The following is a 17,059-nucleotide window of genomic DNA, read 5'->3' as shown; positions in this document are numbered from 1 at the left end:
AAAAAAAAAAAAAAAACCCTCAATGCGTGTTCTACCTAGTGCATACCATGCGCGTGTACACACCATCTGAACGTGTTAAGAAGCATTTTTTTTAACTGACACAACTTTCTTTTTTTTTTTTTTTCTTTTTTTTTTCCCCTCTTTTTCTCTCCCACTCTCTTTCTTCTAGATGGCAAAAAAAATAAAAAATAAAAATTTAACAAAAATCATGAACGGATGAAAATGTTCCTATATTACTTCCTTAGCTTCTAGATAGCAAAATAAATAAATAAAATAAAAAATAAAAATAAAAAAATAATCAAACAAAAATCATAAACTGATGGAGATGCTCTTATATTACTTTCTCCCCGATAGCAAAAAAAAATAAAAAAATAAAAAAATCTAATAAAAATCATGAACTTATGGAGATGCTCCTATATTACTTTCTCCTAGATGGCAAAAAAAATATCTAACAGAAATCATAAACGAATGGAGATGCTCTTATATTACTTTCTCCTAGATGGCAAAAGAAATATCTAACAGAAATCATAAATGGAGGGAAATGCTCTTATATTACTTTCTCCTAGATTATGGCAAAAAAAAAATATCTAATAAAAATCATGAAGTTATGGAGATGCTCCTATATTACTTTCTCATGGCAAAAAATATATCTAACAGAAATCATAAACAGATGGAGATGCTCTTATATCACTTTCTCCTAGATGGCAAAAAAAAAATCTAATAAAAATCATGAACTTATGGAGATGCTCTTATATTACTTTCTCCTAGATGGCAAAAAAAATATCTAACAAAAATCATAAACGAATGGAGATGCTCTTATATTACTTTTTCCTAGATGGCAAAAAAAAATATCTAACAGAAATCATAACGGATGGAGATGCTCTTATATTACTTTTTCCTAGATGGCAAAAAAAATATCTAACAGAAATCATAAACGGATGGAGATGCTCTTATATTACTTTCTTCCCCATAGTCATAAAAAAAATCTAATAAAAATCATGAACTGATGAAGATGCTCTTATATTACTTTCTCCTAGATAGCAAAAAAATATCTAACAAAAATCATGAACCAATGGAGATGCTCTTATATTACTTTCTCCTAGATGACAAGGAAAAAAAAATTCTAACAAAAATCATGTACAGATGGGGATGGTCTTGTTTATATTACTTCCCAAGTGGGTGTCAAATGGTTTAATTTGTCTTTGGATTTTAGATGAAGCAAAAATGGCTTTACATCTTTTTCTTCTACCTGCTGCTCTTATTTTGATTTATTATTATATTCTTCTTCCTACTTGCAAACGTATTGGGAAGCCACAAACTTCTCTTCCAAGTCCTCCAGGCCTTCCAATCATTGGGAACTTGCATCAACTTAATAGTGCAGCGCCCCATGTCTTCCTGTGGAAACTTTCAAAGAAATATGGCCCCTTGATGCGCATCAAACTTGGTTACAGACAAGTTGTAGTAATTTCCTCAGCGAGAATGGCGAAAGAGGCCTTAAAGACACACGACTTGGTGTTTTCTAGTCGGCCTTCATATATAGGCCGGCAGACATTATCCTACAACGGCTTAGATATTGCGTTTACGCCTTATGGAGACTATTGGAGAGAGATAAGAAAGATTTCTGTTCTTCATCTCTTTAGCCTCAAAAGAGTAAAGCAGTTTCAACCAATCCGGGAAGATGAAGTCTCTCAGATGATGAATCGCATATCCGAGCTTGCCTTGTCGTCTCAACTAGTAAATTTAAGCGAGATAGTCATGTCTCTAACTTGTAACATAATTTGTAGGTCTGCTTTTGGGAAGAGTTATGATGAGGAAAGGCAAGGGAAGTGGGGGTTTCACAAACTTCTGGCTGAATCTCAAGCAATGATGGTGGGAGGCTCCTTAATTGCAGATTTTTTGCCATCTTTTGGTTGGTTAGATAAACTCATTGGCAACTCTGCAAGACTTGAGAGAGTTTTCAAGGAGCAGGATTCGTTATATCAAGAACTCATTGATCAACATCTTGATCCAAACAGGCCAAAATCAATGGATGGTGATATACTTGATGTTTTAATCAGTTTGAAGATGGAGAATTCATCTTCAGTCAATCTCACTTGGGATCACATTAAAGCGGTGTTAATGGTAAGTTTTGATGTTTTATTTCTTAATTTCCTTTGTCTGTTTGAGTTTCTATCTTTTACATTATATTTTCATTTCTTCCTTAAATTTGTCATATCTCTTAAACTCCAGATTGTTTTTGTTGCCGGATCAGACACAAGTGCAGCTCTAATAGTCTGGGCCATGACGGCTCTAATGAAAGAACCTAGGATAATGAATATAGTGCAATCAGAAATAAGGGACCGTGTAGGGAAGAAAGGTAGAATAAATGAAGAAGACATTCAAGAATTACCATATTTTAAAGCCGTTGTAAAAGAAACCTTGAGGTTATATCCACCCGTTCCCATCCTAGTTGAACGAGAAACCCTCTCAAATTGCACCATTGATGGATATGAAATTAAGCCGAAAATGCTAGTATTTGTGAATAGTTGGGCTATTGCTAGAGACCCTGAGTGTTGGGAAAACCCTCACGAATTCTATCCTGAGAGATTTCTAGATAACAAGGTTGACTATAAAGGACAAGATTTCGAATTCATTCCATTTGGAGGTGGCAGGAGAGTTTGTCCCGGGATAGCACTAGGGGTTGCATCAGCGGAGCTTGCACTCGCTAATCTTCTTTATGCGTTTGATTGGGAACTTCCTTCTTGGCTGAAGAAAGAAGACATTGACACCAACGTTTCGCCCGGAATTACAATGCATAAGAAGATCCCTTTGTGCCTTGTTGCCAAAAAGGTGTGATTTGTGCTCAATTTTGGATCAACATTAAATTGATCCATGAATATCTCTACTTGACTTAATTGCCAAATGCTAGTTACTTTTGTATGTCGCTTACCCATGCTTTGATATGCTACTATACGTTCTTGAAGTTTCGAAGATAGTATGAAACTTAATTGTGTAATAAATACCAGGCAATACTATTTTCTGCAGTTTCTCTCCACTCTATTATCTTCCTATTATCCCTGTATTATTCTAAACGCGCAACTGCGTTAACATTATTCCTGAGAACTAGTTAAAGAAGTTTAAATTTACAACAAAAAAAAATGATAGTCCGTAATAAATATTTGAAATGATGATTGGTACAAAATATATACATGGTAGAAATATGTTCAGAACAGGAAGATAATACGCATACTAGAGACAAACGAAATAAAAGTTGACGTGACGTGACGTGACGTGAGTGGATGCTACAAATACACACGTTATGGAATTGTGGATACTGATGCACATCACGCCACTGTCCTACCCGCCGGCCATTTTCAGTACCACTCAGAATGATGGCAAATTGTATAGTTCACATTGCGGTCCATAGGAGTGAGTATTTTGATTTGGGTTATTTGAAGTGAATTGAATCCACATTTCACTTTTGGTTTATTATTAAAAATCAATAAGTTTTATATTTTATAAATCGAATAGTTTCGATTAATTCAATTAAAAGATCAAACAAAATTTAAAAATCAATCAGTTTATATATATATATATATATATATATATATATATATATATATATATATACATACTAAATAATCTTCAATTCCCTAATCTAAAATTTCACAATTGTTCTTTATTATGAAATATTATCTACGAGCCGTCGATTATGTGAGACGTTGTTGTAGAACGCCAAATGCATGTGAAGAGGTTGGTTCGGTTTGGACTTATTTTGAATTAAGAAATTTAAAATATATATTTTTTACTTGTTTAGATTTTGAAATTTAAAGTATTAATGAAAATAAATAAATAATTATGTACATGAGAACTAGAGAATGTCTGAATTCTTAAATCAAACCGATCCCAACCGAGCTGAAACCGAAATCTTTCAAATCGAAAAAAAAAAATTGAAATTGAATGGTTTCATTTTTTAAAACCTGAAGTGCCCACCCCTAGCTATCCACATTACAATGTAAACCACAGATAAATGTTCATTTTTAGTATATTGAATTTCATTTTCAATGTACTAAATGTTTATTTTATTTTATTTTTTTTTACAAAGGAAGGGGGATACCCATACAATCAATCTATGCCTACATCGAGGCTCGAAACCTAGCCCTCCCACATAGGGAAGCCATCCGATACCAGTGGACCACAAGCCACTTACTGAATGTTTATTTTTTGATATGTATTAATTATGCTTTAAAATAGACATTTAATACATAAAAAAGAAACCTTTAAAAAATGAGTATTCAATATACTAAAAATGAACATTTAATATACTAGTAATGAACCTAATGTGACTATGTCCAATGGTATAATGATTGTCAAAGGACGGCATTGGCCTACGTACGTTTTAGTTTCTTTGTCCATGCAACGCTATACACATTCCTCCAATACGAACATTATATTTACACTAATCATTATTTTCTCTGCATCCTTATAACTTTAACTCAGTAAATAAAAAAAAAATCTAACTTTCACATCACTTTTTACAAAATATTAAACAAAAAAATTAATTATGGACTCTCACTTGCCAATTAGGAAAAAACTAAGGCCAATTATAATGTTATAGATCCTGGTCAAAAACTATGCCATACCGTGAATTTTTTTAAACGGTGCATTTAGTGGCACTATTTTTTGTGCAACCATAAACAACTTTGGTATAATACGTGCATAATTTGTTAATTATAAATTCATTCATAAAATTAATACCTTAAATTCATAATAAAAATTTATTAATTTTCAACCAAATATCTCTTAATATTATACTATAATAATCATAATTAAATGTAAAAATAATTATTTAAAACTATATATATTTAAATGTAAACTAAATACAATCACATAATTGTACTAATATACAAGAAATAAGACTACTAAGCCAATACAACAAGTTTAAAAGCTATATGTGTAATACTACACCATAAACTAAATAAATCATTAACTTCATAATATATTGACATGCTCAATTTATGATCGTATAACTTTTTGTTTATTCACCTACAGTTCACATATTGGAGGTGTTTAGTAAATAACTCTTAGCTGATTGAGTTAGTGGGCTTGACTAGTTAATAACATTAGTTGATTATAGAAATATGTATGTTTGGTAATAAATTAGCTGTTAGCAGATAGCTGATTACATACAAAATGACTTTTTCAAAAAGATTATCGAAAAAGTTACTTTGAACAGCTTTTTGAATTTGTTTTGAAGCAATAAATTGTTACTAAAAAACTAATTAATCAAACACTCAAATAGACTGATTTTCGCAGACTCAAGTCTAAAAACCCTTGCTAGTCAGCACTAACAACCATTTTATTTGAATAAATATGTTTTCAGTAACAATAAATTTTCAGGGCTTATTAGCTCAGTTGGTTAGAGCGCCGTGCTAATAACGCGAAGGTCGTAGGTTCGAGACCTGCATGGGCCATTATTTGTATTATTTTACGGCGTACACACTTTATTACACAAGGTTCAGGTACGAAAGAAGGCCAAACACAAACAGGCCAAGAAGTGCAATCAAAATAAAGTACATAGGATGAAGCGGCAATTCACTCCCAATGATTTGTGAAGAATTCAAGTCGAATCTCGTGCTCTCCACATGAGTGTTTATAGCACAGATTTGGATATACTGCTAATCACAAAAATCCGGCATAATATAATGCACGTCCATCAACAAGGTTTGATACAAAACAAATTGTGATGGCACCAATTAACAACGCAACCCCAAAAAGGTTAGCTAGCTAGTCATGTTGTTTCCTTGCACAAGATTGCTCGGAGAGATACCTATCTCAGAATTCGCTTTAGTTACAAATATGCACGATGTATAGTTCCTAACTCTACTATTAAGTCACTGCCAATGAAAGCTGCTAAATTGGTAAGCTTGAGGCTAGGACCCCTCTAAGCGGGAGTCACTGGGAATGTAGGTCCTTAATTGGTGTATCATGTTTATCGGCTCGGGTGGAAGCGCTCCCTTTGTCAGATTTTGATTGAGGTCCATTCGGGAGTTCAGGTGAGTCCTCAGGTCAGAGTTGTTGTCTTCAGCTTCTGGCTCAGTTCGTTAAAGAAATCTAAATATGGGTATATGTTGGAGATTGGTAGAAACACAATGAGCGGCTTGCTATGTACCGTTCCTCACGAACGGCACCAAAATGATGTAGTAAATACGGTAAGTCCTACAAATACGTAAAGTACTAATATGGTAAATCTTACAGGGTCTACAAATACGTAGCGTGTACGGTGTGATCGTGGACCGATCTGCTTGATGGTTTAAAAATTTATGATCGGGTAATGATGTGAGGCCAGAGGTTCCTGAGCTTGATAAGGCTAGATAGAAAAATCCTCCAAAAAGTCTTCAATTCCCCTGCACTAAATGCGCTATTTATAGGGGAGTTGGGGGAACACATGCCAAAAAGCTCGACATGTGTGACGCGTGCTCTTCATGCAGAGGTGCAGGTTGGAGGCCTTGCGGATTTCTCCACTTGCTCGAAGATTCTTGAAGTCATCACTTTTACCGCCGTCGGATTAAGCTACTGTGATTGCTGACCAATTCTCGAAGTGGGGGGAGGTCGAGGTGCTTACCTCCTTCCCGACCTAAGTAGGTCGGAGAAAGGATCTGAGTTCCAGGAATAAAGGCAACTTACTTATCCCTGGTCGGCACTTTATTGGAGGTTGGGCCGAGTCGTTCTAGGTCGGTTGGTGGTCAAGAATGATTACCCTCAGCGACCCACCCGTATGCCGAGTAGGCATATGATATGGTCAAGTACAGGTCTGGGCGTATATTCCATATCAATATAGTGTGTGTGTGTGTGTGTGTGAGTGTGCGCATTTAATTCGCGTTCGCACACACTTAATCTAATCTAGACTATTAAAAAATATTATATGGATGCACACTATTTGTTCTCACCTTGTTTAAGATCCACATAGAAATGCAAATGATTCCTTCTTCCCTTTGTTTATTTATTTATTTAGGGTTGAAGTTGATATATATAGAGATGAAGATCTCCATTTCTGCGTGGAGCTTAATAAGGTGAAGAAGGAAGAATCATCCCAAATGGGATGAAGGATGAGAAATTATCATTAGGACTATATTTCTAACAGTCAACTAACAGAATTTTTAACAAAGGATTAAATTGTGTAAAATCATCAAAGTCGATGATTAAATTAAACACAAAAAATCATTTAAAACTAAATTAAGTAAAATCACTATAATTGAAGACTATATTAGATATTAACTCATATAAGAAATTACTAAACAAAGTTTACTTAATATACATTATTAATAATATTTCTGAGTTTCTCTCCTCAAACGAATAAAATAAATTAAAAAACCACCGCCACAAAAGTGTTGTATCCCTTTCTAAATTTATAAATAATAAGTATTATTAGCAGCCATCAATTCAAGAAGATCAAAGTGGTTTCCTCAACCACCCACAATATAATTGCTGTCAATCTGGCACTATACGACCATGCAAAGTATCCGAGTCAGCAGTCTGTTGAAGCCAGAAGCTGCCACCCAAACCCATATTTCTGAAAGGCACATCGCTTAAGTTTGATTCTCGATCAAAATATAATCCAATTCTGGGAGAGTGGGAGGCGACAAAAAAGATAATATTTCATACATTCTGACAGCTTAATATTTATGAAAACAAAATTTGTCATCTTTTCAGCAACCAATACATAAGCTGATAAGCCGCCATCATAGATGAGCTATATATGTGTCCTTTAAGGTGATGACCAATAGTCCAATACGCAATAGCCTTAGCTTCATTCTTTGTGTTAGTTTTTTATGCAAAAATGCTTCCGCAACTACTCTTTCTTCTACCTATTGCACTTATTTTCATTACTAATTATATTATTCTTCCTACTATTAGGAAGTCCAATAATTATGCACCAGGTCCTCCGGGGCTGCCAATCATTGGGAACTTGCATCAACTTGATAGCACAGCGCCCCATGTCTTCCTTTGGAAACTTTCTAAGAAATATGGTCCCCTGATGAGCATGAAACTTGGTTACAGAGAAGTTGTAGTGATTTCCTCAGCGAGAATGGCGAAAGAGGCCTTAAAGACACACGACTTGGCGTTTTCTAGTAGGCCTTTATTTATAGGCCGGCAGAGGTTATCCTACAACGGCTTAGAAATTGCGTTTACGCCTTATGGAGACTACTGGAGAGAGATAAGAAAGATTTCTGTTCTTCATCTGTTTAGCCTCAAGAGAGTGAAGCAGTTTCAACCAATTCGGGAAGATGAAGTCTCTCGGATGATGAATCGGATATCTGAGCTTGCCTTGTCGTCTCAGCTAGTGAATCTAAGCGAGATGGCCATGTCTCTAACTTGCAACATAATTTGTAGGTCTGCTTTTGGGAAGAGTTATGATGAGGAAAGACCAGGGAAGTGGGGGTTTCACAAACTTCTGGTTGAATCTCAGGCAATGATGGTGGGAGGCTCCTTAATTGCAGATTTTTTGCCATCTTTTGGTTGGTTAGATAAACTCATTGGAAATTCTGCAAGACTTGAGAGAGTTTTCAAGGAGCAAGATTCGTTTTATCAAGAACTCATTGATCAACATCTTGATCCAAACAGGCCAAAATCAATGGATGGTGATATACTTGATGTTTTAATCAGTTTGAAGATACGAAAAGGACATGCTTACGTTTACTGGCCGCAGCCACAATCTGACTGAAGTAGAAGCTAAGGAACTTCACGTTATGAGGTATAATGTGCAACACTGAAAAGAGAAAGAGATAGACAGCGAAGAAAGGACACGGCCATATGTCCCCGAGGGAAGCGGCCATGTTTGTGAAGACGATGGGGTACCCCTCAACGACAAAAATATACATTTTGCAGGGCAAATTTATGGTAACAACAACATGGATGCATTCCGATTAGAATACCTCTACGTGTTTTCACACTCAACACTCGCAACAGATGAGGAGTTGGAATCTTTCAAGCCATATTAGAAATCAACATAATCTAGAAATACGTAAAAGAAATTGAATTTTTCTGCAGAAAAAAAAAAGTGAAAAAAAAACCGCAAGTTAGATAAAAAAAAATAACATGTCAGCATTGATGTGGATAATTACCCAGAGTGCATACCGTATGTATAAAGCAAGTACGAGAATCGTAGAATAATAACAAAGGAAAGAAGACATAAATGTAGCTCAAGGGTGCCTTTTATTCATTGTATAATTTGGAGAGCTTGTAGAGAGAGTTGAGAGGCTTCTAAGTGTAGAGAGATGGAGGAGAGAGAAGGACCCCCTAAAATGGAGGGTCAATGTCGCTTATATAGGCCCAAAGGTTGGCCTGCTAACTTTGACCCGAACCGTTTGGCCCCGACCAAAACAGGAGCACGGAGTGTACACGTGGACGGCGCTGAATGGTTCTCACTTCTCTCCTGGAGAAAACTAAGAACAAATCACTATGGTTTCAAGTTTGGTCAAGGAAATGGGTATTGAGCAAGGTCGAGTTCAATTGCTTTGTGATAGTCAAAATGTCATCTATTTGGCTAGCTAAGAACCAAGTTTACCATTCTAAGACTAAGCATATTGATGTGAGGTTCCACAAGATTAGAGAGTTAGTTGCTTCCGAAGAGATATATATAGTTGCAAAAAGTTCTTACTAGTGATAATGTAATTGACATATTGATGAATTGAAGATAATGACTACTAACAAGTTCAATCATTGGTTGAACTTGTTGGGTGTTTCTAGTTGCATTGCTAGATGAGCATAACTACCCCGACCCATAGGTGTGCTAAATATTGCAAGTTTATTTCCTAAGGGCATATTCAACAAGGTGCAAATTAAGGATCTTGTGTTCCAGTGACACGAAGTTGCTCCTTTATATGGGAGGTTGTGGGATCGAGCCTCAGTGGAGGCGATATTGGCTCTTTATGCTTCAATAGTTTGAGAAACTAGTTATGAACTAGTATTAAAAAAAATAAAGGCATATTCTACAAGGTTGAGATCTATTGTATAGTGTAGCTTGAATATGACATGTGAAGTATCATGTGTTGAAGTGTAGTGGATGGTAGTTACGTTAGTGAAGCAAAGATCTATTGTATATATATGTTGAAGTGTAGTGGATGGTAGTTACGTATATATGTTGAAGTGTAGTGGATGGGTGTAGCTTGAATATGACAAGTGTAGTGGATGCTAGTTACGTTAGTGAAGCAAAGTCGAACAGGTAGTTTTGTAAATGTACAGTTAAACTCTTTGTTTACGTTTTCTGTTCTTAATTGATTTCATTTTACTCAAGAAATGATATCGAATGCAATTGGACAATTATTAGACATGTAATATTTGTACCAGCATAGAAGGTTTTGTGGGTTTTTTGCTTGATGGGGAGGAGGGAGGAAGTGAGGTAGTGAAGGGAAGAGATGAGATGAGAGATCAAAAACTTAATTTGTAGGAATCAAGTTTTTGTGGGACCCATCACAAAAAAAAAAAAAAAAAAAAAAAAAAAAAAAAAACCCTCAATGCGTGTTCTACCTAGTGCATACCATGCGCGTGTACACACCATCTGAACGTGTTAAGAAGCATTTTTTTAACTGACACAACTTTCTTTTTTTTTTTTTTCTTTTTTTTTTCCCCTCTTTTCTCTCCCACTCTCTTTCTTCTAGATGGCAAAAAAAATAAAAAATAAAAATTTAACAAAATCATGAACGGATGAAAATGTTCCTATATTACTTCCTTAGCTTCTAGATAGCAAAATAAATAAATAAAATAAAAAATAAAAATAAAAAAATAATCAAACAAAAATCATAAACTGATGGAGATGCTCTTATATTACTTTCTCCCCGATAGCAAAAAAAAATAAAAAATAAAAAATCTAATAAAAATCATGAACTTATGGAGATGCTCCTATATTACTTTCTCCTAGATGGCAAAAAAAATATCTAACAGAAATCATAAACGAATGGAGATGCTCTTATATTACTTTCTCCTAGATGGCAAAAGAAATATCTAACAGAAATCATAAATGGAGGGAAATGCTCTTATATTACTTTCTCCTAGATTATGGCAAAAAAAAAATATCTAATAAAAATCATGAAGTTATGGAGATGCTCCTATATTACTTTCTCATGGCAAAAAATATATCTAACAGAAATCATAAACAGATGGAGATGCTCTTATATCACTTTCTCCTAGATGGCAAAAAAAAAATCTAATAAAAATCATGAACTTATGGAGATGCTCTTATATTACTTTCTCCTAGATGGCAAAAAAAATATCTAACAAAAATCATAAACGAATGGAGATGCTCTTATATTACTTTTTCCTAGATGGCAAAAAAAAATATCTAACAGAAATCATAACGGATGGAGATGCTCTTATATTACTTTTCCTAGATGGCAAAAAAAATATCTAACAGAAATCATAAACGGATGGAGATGCTCTTATATTACTTTCTTCCCCATAGTCATAAAAAAATCTAATAAAAATCATGAACTGATGAAGATGCTCTTATATTACTTTCTCCTAGATAGCAAAAAAATATCTAACAAAAATCATGAACCAATGGAGATGCTCTTATATTACTTTCTCCTAGATGACAAGGAAAAAAAAATTCTAACAAAAATCATGTACAGATGGGGATGGTCTTGTTTATATTACTTCCCAAGTGGGTGTCAAATGGTTTAATTTGTCTTTGGATTTTAGATGAAGCAAAAATGGCTTTACATCTTTTTCTTCTACCTGCTGCTCTTATTTTGATTTATTATTATATTCTTCTTCCTACTTGCAAACGTATTGGGAAGCCACAAACTTCTCTTCCAAGTCCTCCAGGCCTTCCAATCATTGGGAACTTGCATCAACTTAATAGTGCAGCGCCCCATGTCTTCCTGTGGAAACTTTCAAAGAAATATGGCCCCTTGATGCGCATCAAACTTGGTTACAGACAAGTTGTAGTAATTTCCTCAGCGAGAATGGCGAAAGAGGCCTTAAAGACACACGACTTGGTGTTTTCTAGTCGGCCTTCATATATAGGCCGGCAGACATTATCCTACAACGGCTTAGATATTGCGTTTACGCCTTATGGAGACTATTGGAGAGAGATAAGAAAGATTTCTGTTCTTCATCTCTTTAGCCTCAAAAGAGTAAAGCAGTTTCAACCAATCCGGGAAGATGAAGTCTCTCAGATGATGAATCGCATATCCGAGCTTGCCTTGTCGTCTCAACTAGTAAATTTAAGCGAGATAGTCATGTCTCTAACTTGTAACATAATTTGTAGGTCTGCTTTTGGGAAGAGTTATGATGAGGAAAGGCAAGGGAAGTGGGGTTTCACAAACTTCTGGCTGAATCTCAAGCAATGATGGTGGGAGGCTCCTTAATTGCAGATTTTTTGCCATCTTTTGGTTGGTTAGATAAACTCATTGGCAACTCTGCAAGACTTGAGAGAGTTTTCAAGGAGCAGGATTCGTTATATCAAGAACTCATTGATCAACATCTTGATCCAAACAGGCCAAAATCAATGGATGGTGATATACTTGATGTTTTAATCAGTTTGAAGATGGAGAATTCATCTTCAGTCAATCTCACTTGGATCACATTAAAGCGGTGTTAATGGTAAGTTTTGATGTTTTATTTCTTAATTTCCTTTGTCTGTTTGAGTTTCTATCTTTTACATTATATTTTCATTTCTTCCTTAAATTTGTCATATCTCTTAAACTCCAGATTGTTTTTGTTGCCGGATCAGACACAAGTGCAGCTCTAATAGTCTGGGCCATGACGGCTCTAATGAAAGAACCTAGGATAATGAATATAGTGCAATCAGAAATAAGGGACCGTGTAGGGAAGAAAGGTAGAATAAATGAAGAAGACATTCAAGAATTACCATATTTTAAAGCCGTTGTAAAAGAAACCTTGAGGTTATATCCACCCGTTCCCATCCTAGTTGAACGAGAAACCCTCTCAAATTGCACCATTGATGGATATGAAATTAAGCCGAAAATGCTAGTATTTGTGAATAGTTGGGCTATTGCTAGAGACCCTGAGTGTTGGGAAAACCCTCACGAATTCTATCCTGAGAGATTTCTAGATAACAAGGTTGACTATAAAGGACAAGATTTCGAATTCATTCCATTTGGAGGTGGCAGGAGAGTTTGTCCCGGGATAGCACTAGGGGTTGCATCAGCGGAGCTTGCACTCGCTAATCTTCTTTATGCGTTTGATTGGGAACTTCCTTCTTGGCTGAAGAAAGAAGACATTGACACCAACGTTTCGCCCGGAATTACAATGCATAAGAAGATCCCTTTGTGCCTTGTTGCCAAAAAGGTGTGATTTGTGCTCAATTTTGGATCAACATTAAATTGATCCATGAATATCTCTACTTGACTTAATTGCCAAATGCTAGTTACTTTTGTATGTCGCTTACCCATGCTTTGATATGCTACTATACGTTCTTGAAGTTTCGAAGATAGTATGAAACTTAATTGTGTAATAAATACCAGGCAATACTATTTTCTGCAGTTTCTCTCCACTCTATTATCTTCCTATTATCCCTGTATTATTCTAAACGCGCAACTGCGTTAACATTATTCCTGAGAACTAGTTAAAGAAGTTTAAATTTACAACAAAAAAAAATGATAGTCCGTAATAAATATTTGAAATGATGATTGGTACAAAATATATACATGGTAGAAATATGTTCAGAACAGGAAGATAATACGCATACTAGAGACAAACGAAATAAAAGTTGACGTGACGTGACGTGACGTGAGTGGATGCTACAAATACACACGTTATGGAATTGTGGATACTGATGCACATCACGCCACTGTCCTACCCGCCGGCCATTTCAGTACCACTCAGAATGATGGCAAATTGTATAGTTCACATTGCGGTCCATAGGAGTGAGTATTTTGATTTGGGTTATTTGAAGTGAATTGAATCCACATTTCACTTTTGGTTTATTATTAAAAATCAATAAGTTTTATATTTTATAAATCGAATAGTTTCGATTAATTCAATTAAAAGATCAAACAAAATTTAAAAATCAATCAGTTTATATATATATATATATATATATATATATATATATATATATATACATACTAAATAATCTTCAATTCCCTAATCTAAAATTTCACAATTGTTCTTTATTATGAAATATTATCTACGAGCCGTCGATTATGTGAGACGTTGTTGTAGAACGCCAAATGCATGTGAAGAGGTTGGTTCGGTTTGGACTTATTTTGAATTAAGAAATTTAAAATATATATTTTTACTTGTTTAGATTTTGAAATTTAAAGTATTAATGAAAATAAATAAATAATTATGTACATGAGAACTAGAGAATGTCTGAATTCTTAAATCAAACCGATCCCAACCGAGCTGAAACCGAAATCTTTCAAATCGAAAAAAAAAAATTGAAATTGAATGGTTTCATTTTTTAAAACCTGAAGTGCCCACCCCTAGCTATCCACATTACAATGTAAACCACAGATAAATGTTCATTTTTAGTATATTGAATTTCATTTTCAATGTACTAAATGTTTATTTTATTTTATTTTTTTTTACAAAGGAAGGGGGATACCCATACAATCAATCTATGCCTACATCGAGGCTCGAAACCTAGCCCTCCCACATAGGGAAGCCATCCGATACCAGTGGACCACAAGCCACTTACTGAATGTTTATTTTTTGATATGTATTAATTATGCTTTAAAATAGACATTTAATACATAAAAAAGAAACCTTTAAAAAATGAGTATTCAATATACTAAAAATGAACATTTAATATACTAGTAATGAACCTAATGTGACTATGTCCAATGGTATAATGATTGTCAAAGGACGGCATTGGCCTACGTACGTTTTAGTTTCTTTGTCCATGCAACGCTATACACATTCCTCCAATACGAACATTATATTTACACTAATCATTATTTTCTCTGCATCCTTATAACTTTAACTCAGTAAATAAAAAAAAAAATCTAACTTTCACATCACTTTTTACAAAATATTAAACAAAAAAATTAATTATGGACTCTCACTTGCCAATTAGGAAAAAACTAAGGCCAATTATAATGTTATAGATCCTGGTCAAAAACTATGCCATACCGTGAATTTTTTTAAACGGTGCATTTAGTGGCACTATTTTTTGTGCAACCATAAACAACTTTGGTATAATACGTGCATAATTTGTTAATTATAAATTCATTCATAAAATTAATACCTTAAATTCATAATAAAAATTTATTAATTTTCAACCAAATATCTCTTAATATTATACTATAATAATCATAATTAAATGTAAAAATAATTATTTAAAACTATATATATTTAAATGTAAACTAAATACAATCACATAATTGTACTAATATACAAGAAATAAGACTACTAAGCCAATACAACAAGTTTAAAAGCTATATGTGTAATACTACACCATAAACTAAATAAATCATTAACTTCATAATATATTGACATGCTCAATTTATGATCGTATAACTTTTTGTTTATTCACCTACAGTTCACATATTGGAGGTGTTTAGTAAATAACTCTTAGCTGATTGAGTTAGTGGGCTTGACTAGTTAATAACATTAGTTGATTATAGAAATATGTATGTTTGGTAATAAATTAGCTGTTAGCAGATAGCTGATTACATACAAAATGACTTTTTCAAAAAGATTATCGAAAAAGTTACTTTGAACAGCTTTTTGAATTTGTTTTGAAGCAATAAATTGTTACTAAAAAACTAATTAATCAAACACTCAAATAGACTGATTTTCGCAGACTCAAGTCTAAAAACCCTTGCTAGTCAGCACTAACAACCATTTTATTTGAATAAATATGTTTTCAGTAACAATAAATTTTCAGGGCTTATTAGCTCAGTTGGTTAGAGCGCCGTGCTAATAACGCGAAGGTCGTAGGTTCGAGACCTGCATGGGCCATTATTTGTATTATTTTACGGCGTACACACTTTATTACACAAGGTTCAGGTACGAAAGAAGGCCAAACACAAACAGGCCAAGAAGTGCAATCAAAATAAAGTACATAGGATGAAGCGGCAATTCACTCCCAATGATTTGTGAAGAATTCAAGTCGAATCTCGTGCTCTCCACATGAGTGTTTATAGCACAGATTTGGATATACTGCTAATCACAAAAATCCGGCATAATATAATGCACGTCCATCAACAAGGTTTGATACAAAACAAATTGTGATGGCACCAATTAACAACGCAACCCCAAAAAGGTTAGCTAGCTAGTCATGTTGTTTCCTTGCACAAGATTGCTCGGAGAGATACCTATCTCAGAATTCGCTTTAGTTACAAATATGCACGATGTATAGTTCCTAACTCTACTATTAAGTCACTGCCAATGAAAGCTGCTAAATTGGTAAGCTTGAGGCTAGGACCCCTCTAAGCGGGAGTCACTGGGAATGTAGGTCCTTAATTGGTGTATCATGTTTATCGGCTCGGGTGGAAGCGCTCCCTTTGTCAGATTTTGATTGAGGTCCATTCGGGAGTTCAGGTGAGTCCTCAGGTCAGAGTTGTTGTCTTCAGCTTCTGGCTCAGTTCGTTAAAGAAATCTAAATATGGGTATATGTTGGAGATTGGTAGAAACACAATGAGCGGCTTGCTATGTACCGTTCCTCACGAACGGCACCAAAATGATGTAGTAAATACGGTAAGTCCTACAAATACGTAAAGTACTAATATGGTAAATCTTACAGGGTCTACAAATACGTAGCGTGTACGGTGTGATCGTGGACCGATCTGCTTGATGGTTTAAAAATTTATGATCGGGTAATGATGTGAGGCCAGAGGTTCCTGAGCTTGATAAGGCTAGATAGAAAAATCCTCCAAAAAGTCTTCAATTCCCCTGCACTAAATGCGCTATTTATAGGGGAGTTGGGGGAACACATGCCAAAAAGCTCGACATGTGTGACGCGTGCTCTTCATGCAGAGGTGCAGGTTGGAGGCCTTGCGGATTTCTCCACTTGCTCGAAGATTCTTGAAGTCATCACTTTTACCGCCGTCGGATTAAGCTACTGTGATTGCTGACCAATTCTCGAAGTGGGGGGAGGTCGAGGTGC

The 17,059-nt window shown here is 34.8% G+C and overlaps 2 protein-coding genes, 2 non-coding genes and 1 pseudogene across 6 annotated transcripts; all 5 read left to right on the top strand.

Moving 5' to 3' along the window:
• The first annotated feature begins 1,194 nt into the window (after nt 1-1,194).
• On the top strand, nt 1,195-3,034 carry LOC109190798 (cytochrome P450 71A1-like). Of its 2 annotated transcripts, XR_002055793.1 has the most exons (3): nt 1,195-2,121; nt 2,230-2,901; nt 2,932-3,034. XR_002055793.1 is itself a non-coding variant. In XM_019341416.1 (2 exons), the coding sequence occupies exons 1-2, from the start codon at nt 1,225-1,227 to the stop codon at nt 2,833-2,835; spliced, it is 1,503 nt and encodes a 500-aa protein (XP_019196961.1). In that variant the 5' UTR covers nt 1,195-1,224; the 3' UTR covers nt 2,836-3,034. The 2 variants fall into 2 exon arrangements, 1 of the variants encoding a protein (XP_019196961.1); XM_019341416.1 differs by having other exon boundaries at nt 2,230-3,034.
• A 2,345-nt stretch (nt 3,035-5,379) lies between these two features.
• Nucleotides 5,380-5,453, top strand: TRNAI-AAU. The gene has a single exon. It is a non-coding gene; the product is annotated as a tRNA-Ile (tRNA).
• Nucleotides 5,454-7,491: 2,038 nt separating this feature from the next.
• LOC109190328 (cytochrome P450 83B1-like) lies at nt 7,492-8,704 on the top strand. The gene is made up of 2 exons (XM_019340796.1): nt 7,492-7,559; nt 7,897-8,704. Exons 1-2 carry the CDS (start codon nt 7,492-7,494, stop codon nt 8,702-8,704), a joined length of 876 nt encoding a protein of 291 aa, XP_019196341.1.
• Nucleotides 8,705-11,660: 2,956 nt separating this feature from the next.
• On the top strand, nt 11,661-13,498 carry LOC109190799 (annotated as a pseudogene). Its single transcript, XR_002055794.1, has 2 exons — nt 11,661-12,585; nt 12,694-13,498. The product of XR_002055794.1 is annotated as a cytochrome P450 71A1-like (transcript).
• Nucleotides 13,499-15,838: 2,340 nt separating this feature from the next.
• TRNAI-AAU lies at nt 15,839-15,912 on the top strand. The gene has a single exon. It is a non-coding gene; the product is annotated as a tRNA-Ile (tRNA).
• Nucleotides 15,913-17,059: the final 1,147 nt, after the last annotated feature.

Source organism: Ipomoea nil, unplaced genomic scaffold (genome assembly GCF_001879475.1).
Source record: "Ipomoea nil cultivar Tokyo-kokei standard unplaced genomic scaffold, Asagao_1.1 scaffold1576, whole genome shotgun sequence".
Classification (NCBI taxonomy): Eukaryota; Viridiplantae; Streptophyta; class Magnoliopsida; order Solanales; family Convolvulaceae; genus Ipomoea; species Ipomoea nil.
Note: the sequence above shows the minus strand (reverse complement) of the source record. Positions and strands in the feature narration are given on the sequence as shown.

Excerpts from the sequence above, each read along its gene's own strand:
- LOC109190798 (XM_019341416.1), top strand. The coding sequence starts at position 1,225 with ATGGCTTTACATCTTTTTCTTCTACCTGCTGCTCTTATTTTGATTTAT. Across the intron at positions 2,122-2,229 it reads ACATTAAAGCGGTGTTAATG|ATTGTTTTTGTTGCCGGATC; the intron begins GTAAGTTTTGAT and ends CTTAAACTCCAG.
- LOC109190328 (XM_019340796.1), top strand. The coding sequence starts at position 7,492 with ATGCAAAGTATCCGAGTCAGCAGTCTGTTGAAGCCAGAAGCTGCCACC. Across the intron at positions 7,560-7,896 it reads CAAACCCATATTTCTGAAAG|GAAGTCCAATAATTATGCAC; the intron begins GCACATCGCTTA and ends TCCTACTATTAG.